This window comes from Canis lupus, chromosome 16 (genome assembly GCF_011100685.1).
Source record: "Canis lupus familiaris isolate Mischka breed German Shepherd chromosome 16, alternate assembly UU_Cfam_GSD_1.0, whole genome shotgun sequence".
Lineage (NCBI taxonomy): Eukaryota > Metazoa > Chordata > Mammalia > Carnivora > Canidae > Canis > Canis lupus.
In genome coordinates, this window is record NC_049237.1 from 47,369,437 (window position 1) to 47,389,125 (window position 19,689).

The 19,689-nt window shown below is 43.9% G+C and overlaps 1 protein-coding gene across 4 annotated transcripts in view; it reads right to left on the minus strand.

Moving 5' to 3' along the window:
* STOX2 (storkhead box 2) overlaps positions 1-19,689 on the minus strand; it is a 106,950-nt gene that overhangs the window by 16,954 nt on the left and 70,307 nt on the right. The window contains exons 1-4 of one of the 4 annotated variants that reach the window (XM_038560435.1): positions 18,557-18,711; positions 17,843-18,159; positions 17,617-17,736; positions 4,124-4,276 (exon numbers count right to left, since the gene is read on the minus strand). In XM_038560435.1, the coding sequence (XP_038416363.1) occupies positions 4,124-4,276; positions 17,617-17,641 (178 nt within the window). In that variant the 5' untranslated portion in view covers positions 17,642-17,736; positions 17,843-18,159; positions 18,557-18,711. Of the gene's footprint in view, positions 1-4,123; positions 4,277-9,023; positions 9,139-17,616; positions 17,737-17,842; positions 18,160-18,556; positions 18,712-19,689 lie in introns of those variants that run through there. The other 3 variants (XM_038560436.1, XM_038560434.1, XM_038560437.1) reach the window with 3 other exon arrangements.

The window sequence follows — 19,689 nt, forward strand, 5'->3', positions numbered from 1 at the left end:
GATTGACCAGTTTACTCTGTTGCTGTAGTAAAGGCAAGCTGAGGTATAATGCAGAAAAACAGCTAGTACTACACACAGAATTTGCTGACTGTAGGCCTTCCAAGTGCTGATCCCAGAAAACTCAGGAACCTATGCAGAATCATGACTACGGTGTCGTCGTGTTTATTTGCCATTAAGAGTATGTGCTTGGATTGTTCCCAACTGAAGGAGTAAGAACAAGTTTCCAAGGAGAATTTACATTTAAAGTTTTCAAGTTTATCAGTCCAACAATGTTTAATTTGAAAAAACAAGCTAGAAACATTCCCTGTCCAATCCACTTTCCACCCTTCCACTTGTGAGTTTTCAAAGCTTTGTGAGTCACTGATACCTAGCGTGATTATTTTATTATGAAGCCCTCGTAGAATGACTGGTATTTTCAGCTGTCTCTGAAATCCAGACTTCCATGAGAAATCTGCAGGGCTCACCTGGAAAAAGAGATGGTTGTGATGGGTATTTTCAATGTTTTGCACATTCCACCACTTCAGATTCTATTCCCAAAGTTCACCACAAATTTGGATTTTGAGTGCTTAAAGAACAAAGATATGTCCAAATTGGGCCGAAACCTAACTTCTCTCCTTTTCCACGCCTTAACATCTTTCCAAAGCAAAAACAGATACCTAAAAACACTGTATGACAACAGGATACTACTTAGACTTGCATATCTCTTTAATCCCGCAAAACTGACAACCATGGGAACAGATAGCACTTGCACACATTCTAGATGTTAAGCATTTCGGACAGAAACTTTGAGTGGGCTTCTTTGGATTATTTCTTCTCGTGTGTGAAGAACACTGGCTGAGGGAGATTTCTGCAAGAACTGATCTAAAGAGATGAGTTGGGAGGTAGAACATGGGGTATATAACATTAACATTCTCTAGTAAATTCGAAAACCAACTTCGACCCCATTAGCAACTCTTCTGAGGGTCAGATTTCCTCTCAGGAAGACCCAACTGTAACAACTCAACAAGTACTAGTCTGACTTAAATGATCATTCTTGATGGACGGATGATGAGTACTTACTTAGCTGAGAAGCAAGTATTTACTCTTTTTATACCTTTAAAAAAAATTCTTGTTTCTGTAATGGAAACTGGTACACAAAAGTGGTTTTTCAAAATTCAACCAATATAGGAAAATGATAAAAGGGTTCACATTTCAGGATGTCAGACATTCTTACAAGATGGCTTTTCACTAAAAAACTTTTTTTAGACTATGGATGTCCAGAGCAGTAATAAAGGCCAAAATCTAGACTATGCTTTTTATTTATACATTGGCATTAAATATGAGAGTTCAAATATTTTAATAATATTTGGCTAGACTTCAAAACTTTATTTTCAAACAGTAAGCTTTAAAAAAGTAAATAGTCTAAAAAAAAAGTAGTCTTACCTTAAGAAAACAAAAAAAACCCATAAATATGATATTTAAATCCCTCCAGAGTTTTAGCACTGTCACTGAAAATACATTTTCAAATAGAATTTGAAAGTATCAAGTTTCTAAATTGTTTTGTTCTGAAGCTTAAATGCTAGCAAAAGAAAGGAAGGACGTCCAAGGAAGGAAAGAAAAGAAAGGAGGGAGATAAGGAAGGAAGAAGGAAGACAGGCAGGAAATAACCTCATTTTATGAGATACTAGTTTAAAATATGGAGGTATTGCTGAACAAAGCTTTAAATCATTACTACCATACTGTAAATCTGTGGCTGGCACACTTTTTCTGTAAAGAGCCAGAAAGTAACTACTTTGTGAGCCATATGATCTCCCAGCTGCAACTACTTGATTCTGTAACTGCAGCATAAGCAACCAAAGACAATACATAAATAGGCAAGACTGTGTTCCAATAAAACTTTATTTACAAGCACAAGTGGTGGGCCACACTTAGCCTGAAGCCATAGTTTGCCCACCTGTCCCCTAGACTCAGGTCTGTAGAGTGTTCTCCACCCCCACCACCCCACCCCGGTAACTGGGGTAGACCAGTTAGTCATCAGTGTCACAAAGATGAAAAAGGTTAGGTTCGCTCCTCTCAGTCCATCTGACGAGGCCTTGAGATCTAGGCTCACTTAACATAAAAGCTAGCAAAGCAGTTGTTCTTCTAAGCACAAGTGACCTATGAATTTCTCTCTAAAGTATCCCAACTTAGTGATACTGTAATCAGCTGCTTGGCAATTTACTATTTCATTTTGCTATTTTCCACAATTGACTATTACATACTTGCCCTCTGTTCTTCCCATTCTCTATTTTATAGCCCAGTGATGGGAGAGATGTAACCAATTTTGGAAGAGCTATGTGATCTCTCATGAAGCTACTAAAAATAGAGGGATTTTAAAAGCTGCTGGGCATTTGATGTCAGAAGTGGCTAACCAGATATAAGGCCAACCAGACATACCCAACCAGATATAATGTCTTTCTTCACAAGGGCATTACGTCTATGAACAACATCAGTCTCCTTAGATCGCTCTCACCTGGGACTCTGATTATCTTACTAATGAAAGGAAAAGGGTTTGCCTGGAAGGTAACAAAGAAAGGCAATCAGTGAAGAATATTCAGAGATAATATTAGAAAATTTAAGGCAATTTGTAGGTTGCAAAGGTGGATTTTGTGTTAGAGTTTTTCAACAGTATATATAATTTCAAAACATGTTAATTAGAAAACTGAAGAAGAGAGAAAAATATCACTGGGAGAGAAATATGAAGTTCCTTTGGGGCAAAAGGAAAAGTGGTGAGACTCAGGATGGTAGATGAGTGTTTAGTTTAGAAGTAGTCCCATGGGTTGGGTGCATTTTCCTATACTTTGACCTTAAATTTGCCAGGTTTGCTTTGGCCAATGAAATATTAGTGGGTATGGCGTGACCACAGGGCTGAAGAGCCCTTGTACAACCAGGCTTATTCTCTTGTGCCTCTGTCAACCCAGTGAGTAGAAATAGGCCTCTACTTGTCTCTTTTCTCAAAAAGGATGGGGTACAGGTGGAGCAGAGCCACCTGGGCAGGTCCAGTCTGGATCAGCTGACTCTTGGAGAACCCACAGACAACCTGAGCTAAATAAATGGTCATTTCTGGATACCACTGACTTTCTGCGATTGTTACCCAGCATTTGGGTAGCGAAAGCTAATGGATACAGCCTCTAGTTTCTGTTTACCAAGGTCTCTTCTAGGTTGCATGAAAACTTGTGTCAAGGGTTCATGTTTAATGCAAGCATAGGTTGAGTCCAAGCCAAGCTGGCAAACTAGTGGCCCAGTGATGTGTTTTATTTGACTTGCATGTCACTGGCACACATGTTAACATGTGTTCACACACACACACACACACACACACACACACACACCCCACACAACGGCCAATAGTTAAGGAAGTCTACAGATTTCACATAAAACTGAATTTTTAGGTTCTCCTGAAGAAAGTAGGAGATTTACAACTCTCCATTTTTTGCAGGGGAGGGGGTGGCAATACACTGAAGCTGAGTAGTGGGCTGCCTCTCTTGAGGTAGCCCATGCAGTCTTTAGCTTATCACTGTTCCTAACATCTTCTGGCATTGGAGGCACCAAATGCCATTCATGCATTGATAGGCAGTTGGCCTACTGTCTTCTTTTTATAATATTTAAGAGAAAAGGAAACATTTTATTTTTTTAAATGGGATCTTAGCTAATTTATCAAATAGCATATTACTACAACTCATCAAGCCATGACCCAAGCATTCAAGATGTATTTCTTTTTGACATTACTGTCACTTTAGTGTAAACCCTTGGGACGAAAATTTTCTGACATGCTCCCATGAATCATGATGTTCATATATTTCGAGAAGGTTATGTTGAGGTTGAACAGAACCTTGGTAGTTTTTGCCAGAATTCTTTATGGATTCTGATTCAATTTCCTCTTCTCGGTCCCAATTAAAAAACTATTACAGCATTACGTGAAGACAGCAAATTATTTTTGAAGAGGTGCCTTGACTTTTAATTACAGAACTGAGAAAAGTTTCCAGTTTCCAAAGAGTTTTTTTTTTTTCTTACTACATTTAAATGGCTGGAACAGTCCATGTGAAGGCTTAGAACAACCAGAACACACCTCTATTTGGAAAGTGCTACATTCCTTTCCCATTACCTGGGAAACACGTGGTCAGGTGCTCCATCAGTGCTTCTTGGGTGACAGGTTTTCTTGCAGAGTTCATTGCCGAGATGGCCAAGCAAAGGATTTCCCCAAGCGGGATAAACTGAGATTGACTGATGGGAGACATGCTGATTGGTGACACATCACCTGCAGAAAGACAATTTTTTCAAGTAAGCGGTTCATTCAAGACCCGGCCTTTCGCCACACACACGCACACACGCGCACACACGCCCCCTCCATGACTCTTGCCTGTTCCCTGTATTATGAACATGACCCACCCTGAAAACAGCAGTTTGTTACGGCCACAGTCAATGCCACTCAAGTGGAAAGACATCCACAGAGCGGTGGAAGCTCCAACTGCCTCGACAAGTAGAACCTGCCTTGAAAACCTGAGATCTCACTGAAACCGACTTACTACCAAAAGGCGTACAGCACGAGACTAAAAACTGAACTCTGACTTTATTAACTTGCAGCTGGTTTATTTAATAACTGCCATTCTCATCTCTACAAATGCACTTGTGCAGAGACTTGATTCATTCATCTGAATACTCAGTGCCCTTTATGTGTCAGGCATTTGCTGGGGGCCTGGGATTTACTTGGGAAAGAGAGTCATCTCCCCTCCCCAAAACATCCCTGCTCTCGAGGAGCTTCAATTTAAGTGGAGGAGACAGAGGGGTAGACCAGAGTTCCCAGTTCACCAGAGAAGGCTGCACGGCCGACACTAGGGCAGAGAGGAGCAGGTGGTGGTGCAGCACCTGGGGGTGAGGGTGGGACTTAGAAGCAGAAGTGAGAAGCTTCCCTGAGGATGTGCAGCCTGAATCCAGTGCTGCAGGAGTGTGCCTGGTGGCTGGGAGGTGGGGGGGGGGTGGGGAGGCAGTGGGACCTGCAGGCAGATGTTTGCAGGGAGTAGAAGAGAAGGAGCACAGGTACGTAGGGACAACCATGAGGGAAGAGCTGAGTGCCCCCGGCCTTCATCCTATGAGGGATGGCGAACCACAGAAGGAATTTCAGGAATGACAAAGTCAAATGTGAACTTCAGAAACGGGAGGGACTGCAGGGAGCAGCAGAGAGCAGATCACCATCCGCAAGGGACTGTGGCCACCTGCCCGCATCTGCCCTGCTCGGCAGAGGCAGGCCAGCCTGAAGACCCCGCAGCGAGGGAGGCCGCCAAGGGCTCCCCAAGAGCGTCAGCATGCAATGTGAGGGTCTGTCTTCGTGTCTGTGATCTTTATGTCACGCTGTGGTGTTTTCACGCTATGTTCCAAGGACTCCCAGAATTCCCTGGAAGGACTTCTGGGGTGCGGGTAGGGGTGGAGGCCTCGGCAGAGGGAGAGGCTGCAGGAGCAGGAGAGTCTGACCCTGACACCTGGGGGGCCACCTGTTTCATACACAGGGGCTCTGTAAGGTTTCACCTAAAAAAAAAGGCCCTACAGAAAGAGGGTGAAGTTACCAGCCAAGCAGAATGTCCGTGAGCTTCGGAGCTTATTTCCCACACATATTTGCATAATCTCTCCTTTTTTGTTTCCTAAGCATGATTTCTATCTCATAGTAAACTACCCTGGCTGGCCAGACCCAGACTCGGGTCCACCTCTGGCAGGAGCAACATCGTCCTGGGATGGCACCAAGGGGCTCTGGGGTGGACCAGCCTCCCCACTGTCGGGACACCGAAAGCTGTGCCTAGCCATGGTCCCTGGCTTGCTGGGGGCCCAGAGGCCCTTGGAGAAGGAACCTCAATGTGCTTTGATGGACTAGATGGGAAAAGCTTTGATGGATGAAACCAGGCCAACAGGGCCTGGGAATGAAAACCACTGGTGTGTGTGTGTGTGTGTGTGTGTGTGTGTGTAGTCTGACCAGCATGCAGATGAAGGGGCCAGACCGGAGCAAGACCTGAGGGCAAGACCCCAGGGCCAGACCTGAGGGCAAGACCCCAGGCCCAGACCCCAGGGCCAGACCTCAGGGCAAGACCTCAGGCCCAGACTCCAGGGCCAGGCCTCAGGGCAAGACCCCAGGACCAGACCTCAGGGCCAGACCTCAGGGCAAGACCCCAGGCCCAGACCCCAGGGCCAAAGGCTGGAGCCCAACACCTCCCACAAAACCTGGTTCAGTTCAGTGCTTCCCTCTCTCCTGCCTCACCCGGGGCCCCAGTCCGTTCTGCTGTGGCTCCATGCTCTGCAAGATGGGGGTGAGAAGAGCAATTTTCTCAGTGGTCAGAGGGAGGGGTCAGAGGGAGAAGTATCCAAACCCAGAACAAGAGAGGAACAGCAAAAGGCAGGAACTGACCTCACTTAGGACCCACAAACTTCGGGGGCCCATGGGTTAGAAATATCATAAAGAGAGGCCTCTTGCAAACATGTGGTGGGATGGCGGTGGGTCGAAGTGAGACCATGGCATTTTGGCTGTCACTGGGGATGTGAGCTGCATCCACTGGCTAGTAAAGCTCCATTCATACTGGTGAGTCAAAAATGACCGAATTATGTGGGCTGGGACCATCTCAGTGGGCAAGGGTGCTACTGCCTAGAGCCACGTATCTCTTTTTTAAGCCTGCCGTACCCTCAGTTAAAACAATCTACTTGGAAAGCCTCATGTGCAACAGATGAAGAGGGGCGGCGGCTGGGTGCACTGGCCGTGGGAGTTTGGAGCTGTCCCTGTTCAGATCTCTCCTCCCTACATGGCCCTCTAGCTCAGCCACAGCCACTGGAAAATTCTCTTCTGGAAATCTTTCTTCCTCCCTCCACCGTCTACAGGAGAGGAAGGGGACACTGAGGCTGGGTTCTTGATGAGTTGTCATGTTAGCTCCATGGACCTCAAAGTCACTTGGGACAATTTTAAAAATGGGATGGAAAGGCAGATGGGGTCGGTGGGCTACGGGGCGGTCAAGGTGCAGCACCTTTGGACTCGTGTACCATTCGCAAGTTGAACACCGTCTTGAGATTTGTCTTCTGTAATTAAGGACTTCTCAGAAGACCAAGGTTACAAAACGACTAAAATATGATTCGTTTTAACCACAGTTCTACTTTCTAATTTTGTGTAGGTTACGGGAACTTGGGCCCTCTGTAGAAGAGAAAGGACTGCTAGCAAAACTAACCACTCCAGTTGAGGCCATGCTTGTCCTTATGCTTTTAGATGAAATTATTTGTTTGTTTGAACTGCCATCTCCTAAGTTTATTTCTTTATGTTCATCGCTGCCAACTACAAGAGCCAGCATGCTTTAAGTGTGTCTGAGTTGCATTTGTTTTGGAAACGCTCAGTTTCGCCATGATGAGTATGTGCAATAACTTTTAACTCAGGATATAGAACAGAATGGAATTTGGATGCTCCAAGTGACTACCTCGTCGTCTTGTTTTTATACTGCACTAAGGTAAGTTATTTTCCACTCCTCTCTGGTCCCCAATGCCACTGGCAATCCTTGTCTACACTGTGCCCAGATGCTCCCCAGGTGGACTCCTCCACTCCACCTTCAGTGCTTACCCCTCCTCCAAAGCACCGTCCTCTCTCCTGACCCACTGGAACGGCTTGATGACTGTCACTTTCCCTCCAACCCAACACTGCCTTCTCCACAGAGAAGCCAGATCTTAGAAGAACAGAAAACATGCAACCTCCCTGCATGAAGTCCTATGGTGAGCACCCACTGCACCCAGAAAGAAAGTGGAATGCTTCCCAGGCCTGCAGTGGTCCCCAGGGTCTGTCCAGCCATGTCTGGGACCATCACCCTACTGCTCCTCACCCCCTCCCTCTTCCACACTCACAACTTCCTCTGTTCTTTGAACAAGACAAGCTTTTTCTCAACTCAGGGCCTCTGCATTTATTGAGCTTCTGGGAGGCTCCATGCACAGACCTCTGCTGGACTGGCTTCTCCTTTGAGTCTCAATTTAAACGGGACTTCCTCAAGGAGCCCTGTCCTGACCACCTGATCCAGTGCTGCTCCAGCGCTCCAGGGACACTCCCCTTGTTCCCCGAGTGTGAGATGTGGTTTATAAAAAAATACATACTTGCTCTCTATCACCATTCCTTGCACAGAGCTCCTAAAACCCCCTTGAGGAATTTCCTTAAGTGATGAGAGAGATTAAGTTATCTTTTGTTATGTTAATAAGGTGGCTTTTGGACTAAGGATGGGGGTGCTGGTGGCCTGGAGGACTAACTCTGTGAGTACTGGGTTGGGACTTGCCATCCTCCTCCCCAACCTCCAGGGAGGGGAGAGAGGTGGCAGGTTGAATCAGGCGCCAGTGGCCAATGATTTAATTAGTTGCATTTATGTAATGAAGCCTCCATAAAAACCCAAAGGATGGGGTTCAGAGAGCTTCCAGGCTGGTGAACACACGGGGATTTGGGGAGAGTGGTGTGCTCAGAGAGTAGGGAAGCTGAGCCTCTTCCCTGTACTCAGCCCTATGCAACTCTTCCATGTGGCTGTTCCTGAGTTGAATCCTTGTAGAATAACCTGGCACTCTAATAAGTAAAACGTTTATCTGAGTTCTATGAGCTGCTCTAGCAAGTTAATCAAGTCCAAGGAGGAAGCCATGGAAACCTCCAATTTATAACCAGTCAGAAGCACACGTGACAGCTTGGGCTTTCCATTGGCTTGGAAGAGGGGCAGTCTTATAGGAGGGAGCCAACTCATAGCTACTTGGTGTTATTCTGAGCTGCCGTAATTCGTATTGTTCTTAAAAAAAAAAAAAAGGGAGGGTAAATAGTTTTATATAAGCTTTATTTTCTTATAAACTTCCATTTAAGTACTGTCCTCAGGGAACATTGGTCAAATCCAAAATAATTCAGATAAAACCTGTGGGATCTGATGTTATCTCTGGGTAGAGGGTATCAGAAATCAGCCAAATTGTAGGCTTGTGCTTGAGAACTGCTTGGTGCTGTGGAAAAACCACACACACACACACACACACACCTGAATTGGTACGAGAATCTAAGCCAAGTTACTGTCTTCACACTCTGAATGTATGCATGCGTGTCTGTGTTTACTGGTTTCCTGTCTGTCTCACCCACTTGACCATAAGTTCTGCAAAAGAAGAACACATGAATGCTACCCTCTGACTACATTCCCAGTGCCTAGAATAATGTTATGCGAGACACCCAGTAAATGTATGTTGAATGAATGAATGAATAAATGAATCAGAAAGAGGGAGAGAGAAAGAAAAAAGAAAGAAATGAAGAAAGAAAAGAAAAGAAGAAAAGAAAAGAATAGAAAAGAAAAGAAAAGAAAAGAAAAGAAAAGAAAAGAAAAGAAAAGAAAAGAAAAGAAAAAAGAAAAGAAAATCCAAAATATCTTTGGAACTTCTCAGGATATTTTTAAGGATTGTGACTTTTTTTTTTTTTAAGATTTTATTTATTTATTCATGAGAGACACTGAGAGAGAGAGAGAGAGAGAGAGAGAGAGAGAGAGAGAGAGAGAGAGGCAGAGACATAGGCAGAGGGAGAAACGGGCTCCATGCAGGAAGCCCGATGTGGGACTCGATCCCAGGGCTCCAGGATCACAACCTGGGCTGAAGGCGGCGCCAAACTGCTGAGCCACCTGGGCTGCCCAGGATTGTGACTTTTTGTACATATTTGCTAAATAATTGTAAAACAAATAAAATAACAAGAGACCAAATATACTCAACCAGGCAATTTCTAAGACTCCCTCTATTAGTTTCATCAACAGTGAACCAAAACACAGCAGTTACCATAGAAAAATAATTATATATTAAATGAGGTTCAGGATGTGCATTTAAGATCTATATTAAAGGAATCATAAATATCTTTTAATACAATACATTATTCAAATTTACCGTGATTTTCTATGGATCTTTTATATAGCACCTGCTTAATGAGCCAGCTAGTCACTTAAAATACTAGAAAATTCAGGGCGCCTGGGTGGCTGAGTTGGTTAAGCGTCTGACTCTTGATTTCAGCTCAGGTCATGCTCTCAGGGTTGTGAGCTTTAGCCCTGTGTCAGGCTCCATCTCGCTTGAGATTCTCTGTCTCTCCTTCAGCCCCTACCCCCTCCCCCCGCCCCCGATTGCACACCCTCTCTCTGTCAATCTCTCTCAAAATAAAGAAATGGAATATTATTAAAAATGCCAGAGAATTTTTCCAACAACTCGACCACATTTAGAGTCAAAGAAGAAAACAAGGGAATGGAAATACTGCTAAAATATTATTGGTCACCGTAACCTACAGAAACTACCATATTGTGTATAAACTATGAATTGTTGTTTGTCTGTAACTTATGGGATGGAGTTCTCTATTGTCAGAATTAGTTCTGAATGCATTCATAAAGACAACTCATAGCTACTTTGCAGGCTAGCCATTTTTTTCTGGACCACCCCAACTCTGTCCTGTGGTTCTAAAAAGAAGGGGTAAATAGGTTTTATGGCAGCTTTGTTTTCTTACAAATATCCATTTAAGTACAGGTCCGTAGGGAACATTTGTCAAATCCAAAATAATTCAGACAAAACCAAGCACAGTGCCTTGGACAGAGTAAGCATTCCATAAATTTCTGGTAAGTAAATATAAAATCTGAGAAGGCAAAAGAAAAGATGCCAGTTGTGAGCAAGCCTTTTGGATTTTAAGTGCATTTAACATTAAACTTCAAATGCCTCCGTCAACATTTGGACGTTACTTTTATTTGAGGTACTGGTCAGCTGAGAAGCAGGAGGGCAGAGGGAAGCACCCAGTGCCTTGCAGAGAGGAGCGTGGGGAGCCCAGCGGAGGCAGGAGAGAGGGCATGCGAGCAGGAAGCAGGGGGCACTGGGGGGGCTGGGCACACCTGGGCAGAGCTGGAGCACACTGGGGGTGGGATGGCATGGCGAGGGACACAGATGTGGACCGGAGGCTTAGATCCAATTCTTGATGTTGAAGGGGAACCTTTGCATGTGTTTGTACAGTGGAACGATGTGACATGTTGGTGTTAAGAAAGCCACTCTTGTGCAAATGTGGGAAACAGGGGTAACCGTGACAATCATGCAGGCAGTTGACAAGGAGGGTCTGGGGCAACAGGCAGAAATGATGCACATGCCGACTTCCTCTGTCCTGTATTGTGTCTACTGCTACTTACTTCCATCTCAGAAATATCTTCGTCACGAACATCCATTTTTACTATCAAAACCCCTCTCTCTCTTTTTCCTTCCAACATTTGGCCAGTTCCTTTACTTGGAATTATTTCAAAAAAAAAAAAAATTCCCCCTGACATAATTCATCCTTTCAAGAAATACATTTGAGAGCCTGTTAAATATTCAATACCTTTAGGCACTCACGTTGCAAAATGGGTCCTATCTTGGTTCTATTTGTGTGCCAAAAAAACAAAACAAAAAAGTACCGTAATATAGCTCTGTTCTTTATAAATGCCATTTTTTTTTCAGTCATTAAGTTCTCTGTACTCTCCAACCTCTGCATATGCATGAGGGCAACACAGCTCCTAAGATGAGATGACTTTTGCAACAATTTACACCCATCTCTTCCCAGATGATATTTGCAGCTTTCCAAAAGATACCTAGCTAGGAAAGCAAACATAAATCTATTTCCTTCCATCTTAAAGTACCCATCTTCATACAACTCCATAAGAAAAGGACAGCCAAAATTTTCCTAGGAGAACTACATCGTAATAAACTACGGCCTTGAAAGTACCCCAAAGCCTATCTTCTATGTGAGCTTTCTTTAAATAACCCCCCCTTTTTTTTTCAAGCACCAGCATTAGTGTTAAATTATCCTGTTTTCCTGTTTATTTTGAAATACTAGTTCTTGCTGTGAATGTCAATGTGGGCTATACTCCGGATTAAAGAGTTACTTACCTTTGACCCTAGTGAAGTTCATGAAGTTCAGAGCAACCTACTTGCCAACACAGTTCTAAAGGCTGTACTAATTTATAACTGGGAAATTCCCGACATATAAAGGTGTTCCGGAGATATTTTGATAAGTGCCCGGTCTCTCGTAACAAAATACAATTACCACTCTGCATCTGTTCCCTCATCTGTAAAATGAGGGTTTGGAAATGATGTCAAAGATTTCTTCAGGCTCTCATTGATTCTATGGTTCTAGATCAATGCAGCAGAATTCTGGCATAAAAGCATAATAGGGTACTCACATGTGGCTCTATTTCCATCTTGCTGGAGAAACTATTTTAATACTCAATCCAGTCTGAAAAAAGTAGGCCTTACTTTTCAAAAAAGAAGAGCAAAACATAGTGGCCATTAATCTCTTCCCTTGTAATAAAGGCCTCATCGTTGAACTCTTTCTTTTTTTTTTTTTTCTTTTTTTTTTTTTCGTTGAACTCTTTCTAATTCAAAGTCTTGCTCAGCTTTGCTCCTTAGGACTACAGTGTGCCTGTTTTTGTTCTCTCTGTTGCCAAAATTAACACTAAAGTTAAAATTATACATGCCAATAAAATTACCACATGCAGTAGATACTGTGACTCATAAAAATGGTCAAACATGCCTATAAAATGTACAGTGGGCACAGTGGCAATCCGACTGTATTCCTTTCAATAAACCGTTCACAGAACTCCGGACATGCCAAGTTTTATCTGAAACACCCTGGAGCCTGGGGAAATTGTAAGCTCTCTGAGGTTAAGTGAACAGTGTCTCTGATGCAGAGCATCCAACAGACCCTGTGTTTTACAACGTAGTTCAATTTATTAACCCTAATTTTATGTATATGTGGTGTTTGGTTCTTTTAACAGATGGTTTACACAATATTTTTTAAGGAGCTGTTATTGAAGAACACATATTCCCCTCCCATACCCTCGCCAGTGAGACAGCAACCCCCTGGCAGAAGGGCAGAGCGAACTGCTCCCATGAACTCACACGCTGCCACACTTTACACAGCTTTCCCTTAAAACCACATTACTATGCTTGGCTTTCAAATGTTTCTGTTTGAAATCTAAAAGGTAACAGCATTGCAAAAGGGCCCCTTTACCAGTTTTCTATATGTCTGATTTACATGCCACTGATTTCAGAAGTTTAAGGCCGAGCTTTTATGGCGATAGTTGATGGCAGTAAAGATGACACTTTTTTTTTTTTTTTTTTTTAAAGAGGGATGTTAGAACATTTAGAAATTCTACAACAGCTTTTCTAAGTTGGCGTGGTGCTTTATTTCGATACATGATAGGTCTCATAAAAAAGGTCCAATTCCTAAACTATTGTTTGAATAAACTGTCCGAATTCAAGAGAAATGTAAATGAGGGGCTCCCGTTAGTAATACCAAAGTTAATGGTGTCTGCTGCCTAGGTCTTTACTAAGAAACTTCACATGAGAGTAAACAACAGCAATCACGGTGGCACACAGCGTGCATACGTGCCCGCGAGCACACCCACAAATGGGTTAAGGCCACCACATCCCCTGAATCTTTCTGGTTTGCAGTCTAATGCATAGACATGCAGCCACCAGGTATAATGACAAATCAATCAGTTCACTGGTTTATAAAAGAAACCCATTGCCTCCCTCAGTCCACAAGCTTTCATCGCTCCTGTTACTGAGATTTGACTACTGATTTAAAAAAAAATTGTCACAGGATAAGCAGAGATGGACAAGCCAGAGAGGGTAGAGAATGTGGTAGAGGAGGGCAACCAATGGACAGTGATGGCTGAGAACCCCCCAAGTAGGGGGCTGCTGTCACCATCACCAGGGATGACCACCGACACCTAATCATAACCAGCTAATGCTGCTGGACCATTCTGCTCCTACAACAGATTTGTAGCTGAAAAGTTAGGATGGGAATATGAGCCATCAGGCCAATTATATGCTTCAGTAACTTACACCTTGGGTCAGGCTCCACGTTATCACCCAAGTGCGGTGTGTGTTAGGCACTATAAAATAAAACCTAGCAGTGTGCTATTCACAAGCAGGCACTCAAATGTTTTGTTGAATACCCAGCACATACAGACAAGGCAAAGTAAGACCCTGCTCACTGCCAGATGTTTCCATCACCAGCTGCCCCCTTTGCTGTCTAGACCCGCATTCAGGGCTAAGGTACAGCCATTTACCACCAGGGATACAACCATGATGACACATCAGCCTTAGTTGACAACAATTAATAAGACTTCTCAGATGTCACTCGGCCTGTGAGGCACCTGGCCGGCCGAGTCCTGTGTCTGCCACCTCTTTGCTAGAAGTACATCACGCAAGTCAGAATCGACATGCCTCTTTTAAGCTAACACATACTTCTCTTCCATCTCTATCCTGTATGAACCCAGCCTAACACCAGAGCCATATTAGATGCTCCAATTTCCACCGATGATATTTCTCAATGACAACTTAATATGTCAGTCTAACATCTCCAGGGTCATTCGCTTCCACTGTTTATGAGTTAGAATCACCACAGCTGTTCCTTAGCCTCTGTACTCCCTGCTTCACCCGTTCAGGTATCACAACCAGACTGTGACTGATTTCTCTACAATGCAATTATACCAGAACAAGAAGGCCTAATTAAATACAGTTCGAATATATGTAAATGCTGACAGTTCCCAAATTACAGCAAAATTATACCGAATGACTGCTACCAACTCACCAACAACTGAACACTCTACTACCCCTTCCAACGGCCATGGAGGCTATTATGAAATAACACTTAAGAGTCTACGGGGATGAAGCAGTGCAGAGGCGAGAGGACACACGCAGAGAACACTCCCGATTCACTGTGCCAACAAGGATCTTTTCTCTCCAAAGTCTGGCATCACCAGACAGGGGCTTAGGCCATGGACTCTGCAGCCAACACTGTAGGTTCAGAGCCCAGGTCTGCTCCTCATTAGTTGTATGATTTGAAGCAAATTATTTAATTTGGGGGGGGGGGTCGCGATTTCTTCTTCAGTAAAGGGCACAAAATGATGTCCACCCACAGAGTTGAAGAGATTAAAGGAGATAGGGATGTTGAATACTTATGCTGTCCCTGGAATAAAAAAATATCCAACAAATAGTATTACAATTACCTTCCCTGAGCCTATTTAAATGTGTTCAATTTACTTTTTCATGGTGTTTGAATTTCTACCAATAGGAAAATCACTGGGACCTAAAAATAAACCTTTTTTTTTTTTTTTTAAACAAAACTGAGACATCTGCAAGAAGGCTAAAAGGGCAATAGTCTTTGTTACTCTAGTATGAATTAGTTAAATCACATGGCTTACCTCTTCATTCTTAAATGTGAGCATGAGCACTGAGCGAATGGAACAGTTTGGGAAGCAGAAAAGTTAAGATACATATATATGTAAACATATAGCATTTGGCATGTAATACTGGCCTAGGGGAGAATGGTCTGAAAGCAAACAGGAAGCATACATAACACAGGGACTTTGGAGAGAGGAGGGCACCAAAAATTGGGAAATTGTGTGGATAGAGAGGTCATAGGAACACCAAAGAAAGTTGGCCTATTTCAAAATTTTGGCCGGGCCAATCTCTTCCCCGAGAATGGAAACTTGGCACTTGAGTGGACACTCTTGGTACTAAAGACCAGTGACACTAGGAGCTACATAATTTTGAAGGAACCATAGCCATTACCTCTTGTAAGGATAATGTCCTATGGGATTCGAGAGAATCACTTTCACATAAATATTCAGAAGTTAGAATACCTCTTACCTACAGATGTCTTGTCTAATAATATTCTTCTTAATCAAGTAAACCATAATCAACGTCCACGTGGAAGGGCCTCATCCTCACATTTGTTCTGAACAGTAACAACCTTTTACAAGCAGCATACGGTACCATCTGTAATCGTATCTCAAGGTAATATCTCAATCATCATTTCTAGAGTCTGAACTCTCAACGTCTACCCTACATTAATCTACCCTGTGAAGACTCTTAAAATGAACAAAACAGATCGCTCTCCCCCCTCTATGACAAGGGAATGCTTTTTAAATGGCCTCTCTTCTTAATCAACTACTTACTGAGTGGTTTCCAAGTGTAGGGAACTATTAGGAGATGTGAATTGTGGAAAAAAAAAACACATAAATCTTGATCCTTGCCTTCAATGAGCTTATGATTTAGATGGGGAAACATGATATAAATGTGTGAAAATATAAGTGATTATGACATATTCAAATTACTATTTACAACATCCTTACAAGAGATACAAGAGAATACATGAATGACTAGCAAATTAACTCCTACAGTAGGAATTTATTAATATTTAATTACACCCATCTCTCCATAGAGAGAAATAGTAATTCTCCACCAGCATTAAGAAATGACCTCCTGGGGATCCCTGGGTGGCGCAGCGGTTTGGCGCCTGCCTTTGGCCCAGGGCGCGATCCTGGAGACCCGGGATCGAATCCCACATCGGGCTCCCGGTGCATGGAGCCTGCTTCTCCCTCTGCCTGTGTCTCTGCCTCTCTCTCTCTCTCTGTGACTATCATAAATAAATAAAAATTAAAAAAAAAAAACTTAAAAAAAAAAAAAAAGAAATGACCTCCTGTTGAGTAATCAGGGAAAGCTCTACAGGAGAGGGAGACTTTGAATAGGGTCTTTAAGGATGAATCGAATTGATGGGCGTGGGGCCTTATGTAATTACTGTGTATTCTCAATATACTATGACGTCACCAAGCAACCTTTAAAACTGACTCAACACCCTCCACTTTGCTTTGAAGATGCAGGGCGCTATGCACAAAGAGACATCTCTGACAGTGAAGAGAGGAAGCATCCTGTCTTCCCCTCTGAGAAAGGGTGAGCGATGGGGATGGATATGAGAGCAAAGAGAAAATAGATGTTCAAGGAGCCGACCCAATACACAGTTTGCATTTTAAATGTTCTAATTATTATTACAAGTGACATAAGGGATTTAGTGCTCTCAGAAGTATCTTTAATGACAGAGAGTGCTAAACCTGTACATTTGATAAGATGGTAAAACCATGCTTTCGGACTTGCCAAGTTTCACTCTGGGAACACAGCATGTAACAGACTTTGGAGGACCACATTTTGCCATCTTGCTATTAACAAAGAGGAAGTTCTCCTGTGAAAAGGCCGTGGATATTGTAAGAAAACAGCTATGTAATAATTTGAATCCTAAAGCAGACTCGGAAGAAATATGCTTGCTTCCTTAGTGGTTAATAGCCATCTCAATCTGATGTTAGTGTTGGAAACAGTCCCTGAGCGTATAAATCAGGCGCGCCTGGATTTTAAGTGTGCTGCACGTAGGTTAACAGGCCAAATAACACGCCAAATTTCAGGGACTATATTAATTGAGAAGAAAATATTTCAAGTTGTATTGACCGAACGCCTCCATCCGAAGAGCGGAAGAGCTACTACAGCTGATGGAAATCTGGAGCAGTCTAATTATTCCGTATTTGCAAATCCTACAGCTGCCTGACTTTTCAGTTCTGACGTGACTTAGGATGAATCATGCATCTGGTGGGCAGCCGACGTGGGGCACTTCTGCTGCCTACCACTGAGGCTGCACGGGGGCTCTAACAGCAAGACCACCTTTCAGAGGACAGCGCACCCTTATCAAAGCGGGTGTAGACATTTTACCATATTGCTTCGCACACAACAACTCTTGAAAGAAAAGCAGGGGAAACCTACCTGACCCTTTCTGGACTGGCTCCATCCCCCAGGTAGCTTTGACGCTAAAGCCTGGTGCATGCTAGGGGATTGCATCCAGGCACAAGAAGGAGCCAGTAACAGAAACGGACGTCCTAGAATCTGGAATAAGAAGAAAGAGTAAACCTTCGAGTAATAATATCCGAAATGAGCATTTCAGATGGGCTACTGAGGGCATGTGGAAGGCAACAGGAATCTGGTACTTTACCTTCGTAGATCTACTTTTAAAAAATGAGTTCCAGAACTCTCAGCTCTTCTTACAATTCAGGGCTCGAGAAACTGGTTCGAGTTCGGTTCAAAAGCTGGCAAAAAAGCACCTCAAAAAAAGGCTCTGTGAATGTACTTTGCTGGTAACGATTTTAGGAGAAAAAAAAAATCCTCTTTACCATTCTTTCATCCTATTTGCATAGAACAGCTGGAATCCGTCCCATGCCTATCCCATATATCAGAGCCACTTGCACTGAGCCAACATCCCACTGCAGTGCCTCGGGAATCTGCAGTGTCACTCCTCTTCTGCCTTGTTCTCTGCAAAGTGAAGTCATAGGGACGGATCAGCCAACCTGACTTCTCACTACCCTGCCCAGAATCCTTTGTGAACTGAAATGAGTCATCGCTCCAAGAAAAGCTACAGCCTCTGGTTTCTGTGCAGGCCCCTTTGTCTGTGCGGTGCGGAGACTCCGGGCTGGGAATGCACCCCAGGCCCCCCAGGTTCCCCTAGAGCCCCCCAGGCCGGGGGCTGGGCTGTGAGGGGGCACATCCTCCTCTCCAGGGGGCCCAGGTCCCCTCCCACGCATTAGCCTCAACTCAGATTTTTTTCATCATTAAAACAGCAAAAAGGGCACATACCTCTGGATGCTTGAACACACACACACACACACATGCACGCACGCACATTAAAATTGATCTAGCGTCATATACTCACCAGTCTGTAATTATAAACCTGACACATTCTCTCTCTCTCTCTCTTTTTTTTTTTTTTTTAAGGCTGGCTTTTCATTGTGATGAAGGACGCATCTCCCTCTGTGTGTAACAGGCGGTTTCTACTGTACACTGGATCAAAGTTTAGCTGCAGCGAGCTATTTGTCATACATTCCAGTCGCCGCGCAAGCCCTTGCAAGCCCGGGTGTCCTCGTTCCCGGGCGGCCGGCGGCCTGCAGCAGGGGCGGCCCCGCAGCCGCGGAGAGGAGAGGCGGTGTGGGGAATGAGGTCACTGTGTCAGGGGCTCGTTCGCAGCGTGAGCCTCTCCTGAGCTCGCCACACAACTGAAATTGCACGGACTGGTATGATTCACACGGGTTTTTTTTTTTTTTTTTTTTTAAGCTCGCTGCATCCTCTGCTTTTTTCCCCAAAAATAAAAAAAATAATAAAATAAATAAATTCTGCATCAGAGATCGGTAAGGCAAGAAATCGATTGCTTATTTGTGTGCCAAGGTCTGTTTCCCTGCACCGCTGGTGCTACACTCCCCGTTAGCCCCGCACCGACTAACTCGTGCACACACACACACGCGCGCGCACACACACGTGTACGTGTTGTATTTATAGACACACATACACACTGAACCATAGAGAAAATGATTCATCTCTATTTAGAGTACAAGTAACCGCATATAAACATCTCGAGAAGAAAAGTGGGGGGCGGGAGGTTTTGGCAGAGGGGAGAGGACCAGAGGAGAACCAGCAATCACGTTAACACCAGGAAGACGAATGGAGTCAGGGGAAAAGAATGATTAAGGAAGAAGTGAATTCCATTGTGTTCGTAATGATGCTGCCCAAACTGCCCCCACAAGAAATAATACCAAGGCAGGCGCCTCCCACTGTCTGCACCCAGGAACCAAAAGGATGCCAGTAAATTATCATGCACAGAAACCCAACAGATTAGGGTGGCAGAGGATGTTTGGGCAGCAGATCCCCCACATCACCATGAATATAGCAGCTAACCTGATGCGGATCCGAAGTATAGGGCACAACCAGAGCCGGAGGTACAGAAATGGAATGGGTCTCTCAGTAGGACTATCCCAAATCACTGGGGTAGAAGTATCCCGACCCAGGCTGACG